We start from the raw sequence: 14,078 nt of genomic DNA, 5'->3' as shown, positions 1-14,078 counted from the left end.
AATGAACTGGCCAAAGGAAAACTGGACACTGCCCATGCAGAGCAAAGTGACAGATAGAGCACAGGAAATTTATGCTTCACTGTCAGAGGAGATTTCTAGGGTTTATGGTGTGATGAAAAAGGCCATTTTGAGTGCATATGAGTTGGTCCCTGAAGCATTCAAACAAAAATTTTGAAATTTAAGGAAATAGCCTTGGCAAACTTACATTGAATTTGAAAGGATTAAGCAAAGTAGTTTTGACAGGTGGATGCGAGCATTAGGAGTTAAAACTACCTATGAAGTTCTCAGGGAGACCATTCTCTTGGAAGAATTTAAAAACTCTGTACGTTCTGTAATAAGAACCCATGCTGAAGATCAAAGGGTTGCAACTGCTAGACAGGCAGCAGCAATGGCTGATGATTATGAGCTGATCCATAAAACTAAACCTTTTTTCCATCACCCCCATAATTTTGAAAAGTGGGAGAGTGAAAGGAAGGCAAGTAGCCACGGTAAAGAATAGATAGCTGGGAATACCTTGAGATCTCCTCCCCAGATCAGGAAGGAAGGTACTGAGGGTGGAGGTGAGTCTCAAGGCCTAAGTGCTTCCATTGTAATAAAGTGGGACACATTCATTCAGAATACTGGAAGTTGCAAGGGAAGCCCATGGAGCTTATTGGAGTTTGTAAGAGTGAGTCCGAAAAGGGAACTCAAAAAGAAAATGCCACGGATCAAATTGTAGCTTTAACTACAAATAAGGGTCTGGAGGTAAACGCTGCTGTGAATGCAGGTGAAGTGAATAAGGTAGGTGAAAGATATGTAAGGTTTTTGTCTAAAGGAAAGATAACCCCTTTTTTAACAAATGATGCAGCTAAACCCATAACTATACTAAGGGACACAGGAGCTACTCAAACTCTTTTGCTGGAGAAGGACCTAGTTTTCCCTCCAAAGAGTTCAATGAAAGCTAAAGTTTTGGTAAACGAGATAAGTGGAGAGTATATCGCGGTTTCTTTGTACAAAGCACAATTGGAGTGGGATTTGTTGTCTGGATCAGTGGTTGTAGGAGTAGCTAAGAAATTACCCATGAATGGAGTTGATTTACTTCTGGGGAATGATTTGGCAGGAGTGACGGTTATAGCTTTGCCCGTAATTACGGAAAGTCTGAGAGGCTAAAGAGATGGAACAGTTACAAGAAAAGTTCCTGGTGTTTTTCCATCGTGTATGGCGACCAGAGCAATGGATAAAAAAGTCCATCACCAGAGGCCAAAGTAATACCACAAGCAGATGTTAGAGTAGCCAAAGTTTTCTTTAAGGATGAGGATAATTCAAAGGAAGTGTTTGGCAGGTCTTCATTAATTGAAGCTCAGAAAGCAAATCCAGAGTTAAACAAGTTAGTACAATCAGCTCACACTGAAGCTGCGGCGGAAGGAGTTCCAGAGTGCTATTACAATAAAAATGGAGTTCTGTTGAAGAAGTGGAGACACCCTCACAGACCTGCAGATGAGGAATGGACGGTTCTTCATCAGACAGTGGTACCACCCAAATATTGTAAGGAGATATTGCGAGTAGCACTTGAAATCCCTATGACAGGAATACAGAAAACCCAAGCATTGATAAACAGGCATTTTACCTGGCCAAGACTTCATAAGGACGTAGTGCAATTTTGTAAAATGTGTCATACATGTCAGGTAGTAGGTAAACCTCAACATGTAATCAAACCAGCACCTTTAATACCCATACCAGTTTTTGAAGAACCATTCAGTTGGGTGTTACTGTGTAGGACCATTTCCCAAATCGAAAGAAGGCCATCAGTATATCCTCACAATCATGGATATGACAACCCGATTTACAGATGTTATTCCTTTAAGGACAAATACAGCTAAGGTGGTAGTGGAAAAGTTAACTCAGTTTTTCACTTGTTATGTCCTACCAATTGAAATGCAATCTGACCAAGGTTCTAAATCCATGTCTTCCAGAACATAATCAGCGATTTGGGTATCAAACAACTAAAGTCTACCGCCTATCACCCACAGGCACAGGAGCTTTAAAGAGATGCCATCTGACTCTCAAATCCATGATTAAGACCTATTACCATGAATACCCAAAGGATTGAGACAAAGTATTAGATTCTTACTACTTGCTACCAGAGATTCTCCAAAAGAATCTATTGGATTTAGTCCATTTGAATTGATCTATGGTCATGAAATAAGAGGCCCATTAAAAGTGATTAAGGAAACGTTCTTGAAGCCGAAAGACGAATCCTCCATGTTGGACTACGTGTCCATGTTTCTAGAAAGACTCACAGGAGCATGTAAAATAGCACGAGAGCACTTAAATCTTTCCCAAGCCAAAATGAAAGAATGGGCAGACAAACATGCTGCAACTAGAACGTTCCAAGCAGGAGATGAAGTATTAGTATTATTACCTTTGCAGGGTGAACCCCCGAAAGTGAAATTCAGTGGCCCCTACAAGATAGTTAGGAGAGTTAGTAAATTGACTTATCTGATAGATACTCCTGAGTGTAGGAAGAAGAAATGGTTATGTCACAAAAACATGATGAAGCAATATCATCACAGAGAAGGTGATCAGACAGAGCAGGTGTGCCAGGTGGTAGGAGTAGTGGAGGGTAACAGAGAAAGTAAGGGCAAGGCAGAAGGAGAAGTAGACAGTGCCCAAAGTGAAGCTCCTACAATTTGACTAGCGAATACGACAACACTGGGACAGTCAGACATTGTGTTCTCATATCCGAGGAAGTGCTCTACAGTAGAAAAAGAAACTCTAGCATTGTTGTTGTCTCTTCAACACTTTGAAGTTTATGTCCAACATGATAACAAAGAAACACTAAACTACACTGACCGTAATCCACTGCAAAATTTAATACTCGAAATGCGAGACTGCTTAGATGGAGTCTATTATTTCAACCATTCAATGTAAAGATTGTTCACATCACCGGCAAAGGTAATGTGATCGCGGATGCATTGTTCCAGGTGTAAAATACTAAAATAAGTTAAAGGGATAAGAAACGCTGAAGATTGTACAAGGGGGAGGAAGGATTAATGAAAGTAAGTCTCGTGTTTTGTTGCCCATGTGTCATATGCCTTGTGAGGAAGCACATTTTTGAAATGGCGTTTCATCTCTTTAAAGGGTGGAGGCACATCAGAAACATACCTTTTTATTTCTGTTGGATTGTTTTAAAGAAAATATCTTTTTATTTTCCGTTGAACTGTGGTTTAAAATTACAATGGCTGCAGTTTGAAAGACATGTCAACTGGAACAGGATGAGAGGTATATACAATGTTGCAGTCCTGGATCAGAGTGTGCCATGAAAGTCAGGATGGTGCCTAAAAGGAATCCTGGACCAAGGGAGTTGTCTGGCAACAATGTTTTAATTGACTCCTAACCAGGTGACCAGGTTTTGTGTGAGGGCAGTGCAGCAGAATAGCTCCTAGCCTGAAAGGGAAAAGACCTAGGCCTGAATGTTTCCCACATGAGGCGGGCTCGGTGGGAACAGGCGGGGGCGGTCACGGTCGCGGAGCTGACTGCTGCCCACCATCAGCTCCGTGCTGCCATTTGATGCAGGCAGGCCAATTAAGGCCCGCCCAGCATAAGACGCGAGCAGTAGCACTCAGTGCTACCTGTGTAGGTGGGGGTGGGGGGGGAGGGAGAGTCGGGCCAGCACGCAAAAGAGCACTTCAATCTCCCCTGAGGCACGGAGCTGCCTCAGGGAGATTGAAGTGCCTTTAAAAACAAATAAATGTAATAAAAATTTATTGAAACATGTCCCCTCGTGTGATAGTGTCACATGAGATGGGGCATGTTTTTATTTTTCTGAAAAACTTTTGATTTCTTTCATAAAAGTTTTAGGAAACCCCATCCGGGGTGCGCCCGCCCAACGAAACATCGCGAGACAGTGCGATGACCTCGGGACGCATGCCCAATGTCATCACGTGTCATTTTATGCGCTGGTCTGTCGGGCCAGCCCACGCATGCCAACTGAAAAACCCTAGCCCTAAATCCTCTTGCTTTTGTGTGTGGAAGATTCCAGTAATTCCACAATAACAGCTAGCTGGCTTTTTCTCCTCATATCTCTATAACCTGGTCTCTCTCTGAAAACCCCTGTCAAGAGGCAAAGGGGAAAATCACTGTTAGAGACATTGAAAGGCAAGTGCTCAGCCAGTGAACTAAACACTGAAAGGGCTGGAAGACCACCTCGTGTCATCAACAAGAACTGAGAGGAATTTGAAAGATATCGCTCAAAATGAACCCATCGAATCCTGTACTCCGGAATTGGTGCTATTGAACTGTTTTATCCCACCAGTAAAATCCATGTTTTTGTCTGTCTTAAGTGTCTTGTATGTGTGTGTATATAGGGATTTAAAAAGGGGTAGAGTTTAGGTTATAGAGTTAGAAACTAGCAGTTTATATTTCTTTCTTTTGCCACTTGTTAACAACAGTTTGTTTAATAAACAGTTATTTACTTATTAAGTTGACAAACCTGGTGCTCATATTCTGTTAACTTAAATTAAACAGTAAGGTAGAATTGGGGCAATCTGGTGCTATGGTCAAACTTTTCATATTTGTCACGGCTCGGGGAACAGTGGAGCTTGATATTACAGCGCACTATCCCCAGTGAGTCGTGACACTAAATGGTGGGGAGAAAGGACCATGTGAGAGGAGATGTGGTAAATTAAAGGGAAAACAATGAGGAAATTGAGCAGGGTAGAAATTTGGATAATGATAACCAGGATGTGGCAGGAAGGGATAGAGCACACAAACTTATGAGTGCACCAGCAGAGGTGTAAGGCCAGATATTGCAAAAATGGTTAAAAAAAACAGAGTTAAAGGCTCTGTATCTGAAAGCGTGCAGCATTCAAAATAAAATGGACGAATTGTTAGCACAAATAGAAATAAATATGTGTGATCTGATAACCATTACAGAGACATGGTTGCAAACTGTCCTAGGCTGGGACCGGAATATTGATGGGTATTTGATGATTCAGAAAGACAGGAAGCTAGGAAAAGGTAGGGGGTAGCTCTGTTAATTAAAGGTGACATTAATACAGTAGTGAGAAATGACCTAAGCTCTGAAGAATCAGTTTGGGTAGAGATAAGAAATAGGAAAGGTAAGAGATCAATTGTGGGAGTAGTTTATGAGCCCCCTAACAGTAGTTACACCATAGGACAGAGTACACTGGAAGAAATAAATGTGGCATGTAAGAAAGGTACTGAAATAATTATGGGTGACTTTAATCTACATGTGGATTGCATGAATCAGATTGGCAAAGGTAACCCAGAAAATGAGTTCATAGATGGTATCCAGGATAATGTGCAATGAGACAGGATTAATTAATAACCTCATGGTAAAGGTGACAACAATCATAACATGAGAGAATTTCATGTTCAGTTTGAAGGTGAGAAGTATGGGTCGAAGACTAATGCTTTAAACCTAAATAAAGGTAATTATAAAGATATGAAGGCAGAGTTGGCTAACCTGAATTAGGAAACTAGGCAAAAGGACAGTAGAGATGCAGTGGCAGAATTTTAAGGAGATATTTAATAACTCTCAGCAAAGATATCCCAGTGAGAAAGAAAGAATCTTTGAGAAGGACAAATAAGGAAGTTAAAGACAGCACCAAATTGAAAGAAACACTGTAAAATCTGCAAAGATTAGTGGTAAATCAAAAGATTGGTCAGATTTTAAGAACCAGGAAAAATGAACTAAAAAATAATAGAGAGCTATTAGAGTATGAGAGAAAACTAGCTAATAGTATAACAGAGACAGTAAGAGTTTCTACACGTATTTAAATAGGAAAAAAGTAACTAGAGCAAGTGTTGGTCCTCTAGAAAGTGAGTCTAGGGAATTGATAATGGAAAATGAGGAAATGGCGGAGGCATTGAGCAGGTATATTGTGTCTGTTTTCACTGTAGAAGTCTTAGCAAACTTCCCAAAGATACTTGAAAATCAAGAGGTGAAAGGGACGGAGGAACTTGTAACAATCACCATCACCAGGGAAAAGGTGCTGAGAAAATATTAGATCTAAAGGCTGACAAGTCCCCAGGACCTGATGGCCAGCATCTTTGGGTCTTAACAGAATTGGCTGCAGAGATGGTAGATGCATTGGTTATAATCTTCCAAAATTCCTTAGATTTTGGAAGGATCCCAGTGGATTGGAAAATAGCAAATGCAACTCCCAGTTAGCCTAACACCTGTCATAGGGAAATTGATCGAATCTATTGTTAAGGAAGTGATAGCGCAATGCTTAAAATATCATAATAGGACCAGACAGAGTCGACATGGTTTTGGGAAAGGGAAATCGCATTCGACTAATTTATTAAAGTTCTTTAAGCAAGGTGGATAAAGGGGAACTTGCAGCTGTGGTGTAGTTTGATTTCCGAAAGGCATTTGGTTTCTTTTTATTCATTCACAGGATGTGGGCTTCGCTGGCTGGGCCAGCATTTATTTCCCATCCCTAGTTGCCCTTGAGAAGGTGGTGGTGAGCTGCCTTCTTGAGCCGCTGCAGTCCTTGCAGTGTAGGTACACCCACAGTGCTGTTGGGGAGGGAGTTTCAGGATTTTGACCCAGTGACAGTGAAGGAACGGCGATATATTTCCAAGTCAGGATGGTGAGTGGCTTGGAGGGGAACTTCTAGGTGGTGGTGTTCCCATGCATCTGCTACCCTTGTCCTTCTAGGTGGTGGTGGTCGTGGGTTTGGAAGGTGCTGTCGAAGGAGCCTTGATGAATTCCTGCTGTGCATCTTGTAGGTAGTACACACTGCTGCTACTATGCGTCAAAGGTGGAGGGAGTGAATGTTTGTGGATGTGGTGCTTTGTCCTGGATGATGTCAAGCTTCTTGAGTGTTGTTGGAGCTGCACTCATCCAGGCAAATGGGGAGCATTCCATCACATTCCTGACTTGTGCCTTGTAGATGGTGGACAGGCTTTGGAAGTCAGGAGGTGAGTTACTCATCACAGGATTCCTAGCCTCTGACCTGCTCTTGTAGCCACAAAATTTATGGCAAGTCCAGTTCAGTTCCTGGTCAATGGTAACCCCCAGGATGTTTATGGTGGTGGATTCGGTGATGGTAATGCCATTGAACATCAAGGGGCGATGGTTGGATCCTCTCTTGTTGGAGAGAATCATTGTTGTCATTGCCTGACACTTGTGTGGTGCAACAGATAAAGTGCCACAAGTGACAGATAAAGTGCCATATCAAAGGTTACTACAAAAATAAGAGCTCATGATGTAGGGGGTAACATGTTAGCATGGATAAAGGACAGGTTAGCTAACAGGAAGCACAGAGTAGGGATAAATGGTCTTTTTTGGATTGGCAAGCTGGAACTAATGGAGTGCCACAGGGATCAGTGCTGGGATCTTAACTATTTACAATCTATTTAAATGACTTTGATAAAGGGGCTGAATGCATGGTAGCTAAATTTGCTGATGACACCAAGATAGTTAGGAAAGTAGTTTGTCAAGGGGAGGTAAAGAGTTCACAAAGGGATATAGATAGATTAAGTGATTGGGCAAAAATTTGGCAGATGGAGTATAGTGTGGAAAATTGTGACCTTGTCAACTTTGGCAGGGAGAATAAAAGCAATATATTATTTAAATGGAGAGAGATTACAGAAATCTGAGGTACAGAGGGATCTGGGAGCCCTGGTACATGAACCACAAAAAGTTAGTATGCAGGTACAGCAAGTGATTAGGAAGACAGATGGAATGTTGGCATTTATTGCAATGGGAATGGAATATAAAAGTAGGGAAGTTTTACTGCAGCCGTACAGGACCTTGGTGAGACCACATCTGGATTACTGCATATAGTTTCAGTCCCCTTCTTTGAAAAAGAATATGGTTGCATTCGTAGCAGTTTAGAGAATGTTCACTCAACTCATTTCTGGGGTGAAGGACTTATCTTTTGAAGAAAGGTTGAACAGGCTGAGCTCTTACCCACTGGAGTTTAGAAGAAAGAAAGATGATCTTATTGAAACATATCAGATCCTGAGAGGACTTGGATACCTGGAAGGTGTTTCCTCTTGTAGCGGAGACTAGAATTAGGGGACACAGTATAGAAATAAGAGATCTCCCTGTTAAGATGGAGATGAGGGGATTTTTTTTCTCTCTCAGAGGTTTGTAAGTTTGTGGAATTCTCTTCCCCAGGAAGTAGTAGAGGCAGGGTCACTGAATTCATTCAATGCTGGGTTAGAGAGATTTTTGATAGACAAGGGAGTTAAGGGGCATGGAGAGCAGACAGGAAAGTGGAGTTGAGACCACAATCAGCTCAGCCACGATCTTACCAAAGAGCAGGATAGGCTCGAAGGGCCAAATGGCCTTCTTCTGCTCCTATGTTCCTATGAACAAGGCCTCATTCAACAGGAGAGATCAATCAGGCCATTAGGTGCACCTGCCTTATGGGCCCCTCCCAATGTACTGATTGATGTCCTCATCTAATTGTCCAACCTGCTCCTCACCGCTGTCCTGAAAGGGTTCATTCGTGAATTTTATCAGAAAATATTTGAGGAGGTAGAGTCTTCATGCAAAAAGTGAAAGACCAATCAGCCTTTGGGAACTCAGCCCTCAGAGAGTTTTAGACAAAAGTAGAGAGAGAAAAAGAATCATAGGTAAAGCTTCAGAGCAACAAAGAGAAAATATGAGAGAGGCATTGGGAACTTAAGTTCAAATCCCACCAAGGCAATTCACCGGGCGAATTTAAATTCAACTATTTAATAAACCTGGAATTAAATGATAGACTCATAAATAATGATCATGAAACTGTCTAGTTCACCGATGTCCTTCAGCGAGTAAATCTGCCATCTTTACCCGGTCTTGCCTACAAGTGACTCCAGATCCACAGCAATGTGGTTGTATCTTAACTGCCCTTCGAAATGGCCTAGCAAGCCACTCAGCTGTATCAAACCATTAAAAAAGAAAGCACTTACACCACACAGACTGCAGCGGTTCAAGAAGGCAGCTCACCACCACCTTCTCGAGGGCAATTAGGGATGGGCAATAACTGCTTGCCTTACCAGCGACGCCCACATCCCAACACCGATTTTAGTGGAAGTGGAAACAGGGAGAACGGAAGGCAAATAATGGGAGCGTTAGAGAGAATTCCTTGCGTTGTGTGCTGTGAATTTGGAAGATGTGAGTCCGCCTTCGCTCACCAAGCTTTGTTTCCCTTCCTCTCCAGGTGAATGTGGTGTTGTTTGTCTGGACGCTCTGCTTACTGAGACATCATTTGTCCACACGCAATGTAAATGTGTCAAAGATCAAAGACACCAGGTAAATATCTAGCACAAGATTCGCAGCCCACTGCCTTCAGATCACTGATCACCATTCCCGTCCAGAAGTGGTGGTTCCACCGACATCTCTCCATGATTTGACCTTCAAATCGAGGGCTGAATGAGGACAGCCACAGTTAGGCCCCAGTGCAGTACCAAGGGAGACATGCTGCACTGTCAGAGGTACCCACTTTCAAATGAGACATTAAGCGCTCATCTGCCCTTTCAGCTGGGCATTAAAAAAAAAATCCCACAGCACAATTTCAACCAAAATTCTCCCTGGTGTCCTGGCCTATAATTACCCCTCAACCAACATCACTAAAATCAGATTATCACATTGTTGTGTTTGGGAGCTTGCTGCACACAAATTGTCTGCCGCATTTCCTACATTACAACACTTCAATAGCATATCACTGGCTGTCACGCGTTCTGGGACACCTGAGGTTGTGAAAGGTGGCATACAAATGAATGTTTATTTTCAATTATAATGAGATATATTAAACAGAATCATTTTTTTTCCTTTCGGACAGGACCTTGACCCTTAAGGCAACTGCACGGTTATTTATCATAGGATGCACTTGGATCTTTGGGATCTTTAATGTCAATGAGATCACCAGTTTCTTCTCCTACATATTCATTGTCATCAACACTCTCCAAGGCGTCTTTATTTTCCTTATTTACTGTGTTTTCAATCGCCAGGTAAGACTGACTTCATTACAGGTATAAACTCCAGTGGAAATGGAGTGTGGGCCAGATATTGGCTGTGTGACAAAGTAACTATCTGGTACCACTCACTGCCACCAGTGTGATGAATGTGAAAAAGGGGCCAGCAACCTGTGGCTCATTGCAGACTCCTGTGTAACTCCTGACCTTGATTGTTCAAACCCATCGTGATAGCAATGGTTTATTTGTTTTTTTTTAAAACTCACATTGGCATGGCAGGCTGGACACTAGGCTTTGGCCTCTCCAGCCACAGGTAAAGTCCCAGTGGCAGTAGGAGGAGGCCCTTAAGCATCCATTAATTGGGCCATGGGCGAGCGGGTCACCTGATGCCTCCCCTGCCACTGGTAAAATCGCAGAGGGGGCGAGCGGAGGTGGGCGGATAGGCAGTGGGCATGACACCACTGCCACATGGCACCCAATTTTACATCCCCTCCCCTCCCACCTGCCATCCCACCCATGAGAGTTGAAAAATTCTGGCCTCGGACGTTATTAATACACAATGCTAATCCTCCTCTTATCTCCTCTTATTGTAGGAACATAGAGCAAGAGTAGGCTGTATAGCCCTGTAAGCCTGCTCTGCCATTGAATTAGAGTAAAAGATGCAGAGATCCATCATGTTACATAGGATTTCATACAATGTACAGCACAGGAATAATCTATTCAGCCCAATTGGTCTGTACCGGTGTTTATGTTCCCATATAAGCCTCCACCCACCCCTCATCATCATAATATCCTTCCATTCCTTTCTTCCTCAAGTGCTTATCTAGCTCCCCCTTAAATGCATCTTTTGAGTGGCCTCAACCACACTTTATGGTAGCGAGTTCCATAATCTCACCACTCCCTGTGTAAAGAAGTTCCTCCTGAACTCTCTATTGGGCTTATTAATGACGACCTATATTTCATGTTTATGGTCTGGTCTAGATCTGGTCTCACCTACAGAACGGTCATGTGAATTGACTCGGGTGTTTTTACAGCATTAAGGGTGTCTTACAAATGCAGATGGTTGGTATACAGGTAGAGGTGCCACACTCCTTCATTTTATCAGTGTTGCTGAAGCTAAGGTTTAAAATTGGGGGCCAATCAGCCCAACTGGTCTACGCTAGTGTTTAAACTCCACATCAACCACCTCCCACCCGTCTTCATTTAACCCATCAATTTATCCTTCTATTCCTTTCTCCCTCATGTGTTTATCTAGCTTCCTCTTATATGCATCTCTTCACCTCAACTATTCCCTGTGGTAGTGAGTTCCACATTCTCACCCCTCTCTGGTTAAAGAAGTTTCTCATGAATCCCCTACTGGATTTATCAGTGATTATCTAAAATGTATGGCCCTTAGTTCACCTGGAAGGGGAAACATCTTCTCTACGTCTAACTGTCAAACCCTTTCATAATCTTGATCTCTATCAGGTCATCTTTCAGTCTTCCCTATTCTAGGGAAAAGGTCCCCAGCCTGATCTATCGTTCTTGCTAGGTATAACCTCTTAGTTCTGATATAATTCTAATAAATCTTTTCTTGCCCCTTTACCAGTTGCTATGCCCTGTTTGTAATATGGAGACCAGAGATGTTCACAGCTGTATTCCAACCAGGGCTCTATACAAGCTTAACACAACATCTTCTGAATGCAATGATTGACCAAATTGTCCTCCTGTTATTAAAGGTGAGGGATGAGTTTCAGAAATGGTTCACCGACGCAAAGGCAGTTTCACTCACTGACTTCTCAAATGTTCCGATGAGTTCTCATGAGGTAAGAAAATGGTGCACAAAGAGACAATTGATGTGCAATGATGTTGGGTCTATAAGAGGTTAAACAATTTGTCCACAGGCCACTTATGCGGGGCAATGGATCCCCAAGGACCATCTACCAATCCTATCTCACCCGCTTTCACTTGTCCTTGCAAATAAAACACATCAGAATTAATAAGAACTTATGGAAGCTTAAAATATTTTGCTGATTTTTCACCACTGAATCTAATAAATTTGTTTTTTTAAATCAAAAGCAAATTAACACTTTGTGCCAGAAACAAAAGTACAGGCATTTTTCATATTATAAACATTAATACTACAAGGGCAGTCAAGAGTCAATCACGTTGCTGTGGTTCTGGAGCCAAATGTAGGCCAGACTAGGTAAGGACATCAGTGAATGAGATGGGTTTTGGCAGCAACCAACAGCAATTTCATGGTCACTATGACTAAGACAAGCTTTTAATGCCAGAATTTTCTTGTAACTTATTGAATTTAAATTCCACCAGGTGCTGTGGTGGGTTTTGAAATGATGACAGTAGAGCATTAATCTAGGTTATTAGTCCAATGACTGTAGAGGTCACTGGTTTAGAAGGTGCTGTCGAAGGAGCTTTGGTGAGTTGACTAACTCCCTCCCCTTCTCAATTCTCCCCTTGTTTTCTTTGGCATGGCTCCTCTCCAGAGCTGCAGCCCAGAGGCTACACTCTCCTATTCTCCCTGTTCCTTTACCTGCTTGGAGTTAACTGCTTAGCAGTGGCAGCTGGTAGACCCAGTGAGTGGGAGTGTTAGCTTCCCCCTCAAGGATATTTGCGGCCCTCCCCACCCCTCCCTCTCACCGGTGACTGGGGCCCCTGAAGATTTAATTGTCAACGCAAGCTGGTCACTTGCGCTGGGGGTAAAGCGGACCATTGGCAGATCGGTACAGGGGGCTTGGACACTCCAACCACCCAGCCGTACCCCCTGCCACCACCTCACCCCAACTCCACAGTCAAGTGGGCATCAGAGTTTCCAACAGGCTTGGGCAGATGGGTATTGGTGCAGCACCAAAAAAGCTTTTGTTCCCACCCAACCCATGCAGCTAAGATGCCCTCCTGCTGACCATACGAACAACAACAAGTGCCAATGGGCACCATCCGTCAGGGCATCACTATCGGCATCACCACCCAAGGGTTTTCAGGCCAATAATGTTCCTCTTAACTACCTGCCAAATGGAAAGGCACAAATATTAAACAATCCTCCATCGTTTTTCAATTTTTCCATCTAGGCTAATGAAGCATAACAATTCTGAGGACTCGAGGCGACGGCAACATGTGTCTCGGACTGGATTTTGTTTGCTCATTTTTCAGGTTTTGCTTGGCTATCTTCCATTACTTTGCTCAATTTGTTGCTTGTGGAAGTGTCACATTGAGGTCCCATCTGAGATCAGTGGAGGGCATCAGAGTTGAACATGACCCTGTCTAACACACCAACATGAAACACGTGCACGTACACACATACACACATATACACACACACACACATACACGCGCATACAGTCATACACACGTATATACATACACCAGGCCCACACACACACATACATACACACACATAAACACACACACACACACGCATACAGTCATACACACGTATATACATAGACCAGGCCCACGCGCACACAGGCACATGTTACAACGAACTAGGCACATACACAACCGCCATACACATATGTATATACAACAGATACATTCACCCACTCATACACAGAGAACGCCACTGAGGCTACTAAGGATAATGTTAACATTCCTACTGCCACCCTGGCTACGATTGGTTAACTCAGCGCTAATGGCAACCAAAATTTCAGGCCTTCTAGCTTGTTTGTTTTAGCTACAACGTCCCTTTACAAGCTGAACGATTTTGAGGTGCACTGTAGATTTTGATCACAGGCTTTGCCTTACTGGATTTATGTAACACAACGAATGTAAAATAGTATATCATTTCATTATTGAAGTGTAAGCATTTATTAATAAGATTTAATATCACAACAAAGACTATGTTTGCAAAGGAAAGTATTCTTGAAGTTTTCTGGACTGTTTAAAAGTTAATTAAAATCTATAACAAATTGTATCTTAATAGAATAAAGCTTTTTTTGCACTGACCCTCTTATTATTCTGATAGGTTAATGAGTAATATTTAAGAGTAAATGAGGTTTTAGTTTATGCTGTACACAGAAACACTGGGCCAGGGTTTTACATTTGGTGTGTGAGGACAGGCCCGACACACTGGCAATCGGCACATAAAATGATGCGCGATGACGTCGGGCATGCATCCCGATGTCACCGCGCTGTATCGCGATGTTTCGTTCGGCAGGCGCGCGCTG

General features: G+C 42.7%; 1 protein-coding gene across 4 annotated transcripts in view; it reads left to right on the top strand.

Annotated features, from left to right (window-relative positions):
• Positions 1-13,857, top strand: part of LOC144668820 (adhesion G protein-coupled receptor E3-like) — a 57,425-nt gene extending 43,568 nt beyond the window's left edge. For all 4 annotated transcript variants that reach the window (XM_078531196.1, XM_078531197.1, XM_078531198.1 and 1 more), the window contains 4 exons: positions 9,165-9,256; positions 9,786-9,954; positions 11,637-11,723; positions 12,984-13,857. In XM_078531196.1, the coding sequence (XP_078387322.1) occupies positions 9,165-9,256; positions 9,786-9,954; positions 11,637-11,723; positions 12,984-12,998 (363 nt within the window). In that variant the 3' untranslated portion in view covers positions 12,999-13,857. The remainder of the gene's footprint in view (positions 1-9,164; positions 9,257-9,785; positions 9,955-11,636; positions 11,724-12,983) is intronic.
• The last annotated feature ends 221 nt before the right edge of the window (positions 13,858-14,078 follow it).

Source organism: Cetorhinus maximus, chromosome 28 (assembly GCF_964194155.1).
Source record: "Cetorhinus maximus chromosome 28, sCetMax3.hap1.1, whole genome shotgun sequence".
In the NCBI taxonomy this organism is placed as follows: domain Eukaryota; kingdom Metazoa; phylum Chordata; class Chondrichthyes; order Lamniformes; family Cetorhinidae; genus Cetorhinus; species Cetorhinus maximus.
This window is presented reverse-complemented; position numbering and strand designations above follow the sequence as displayed.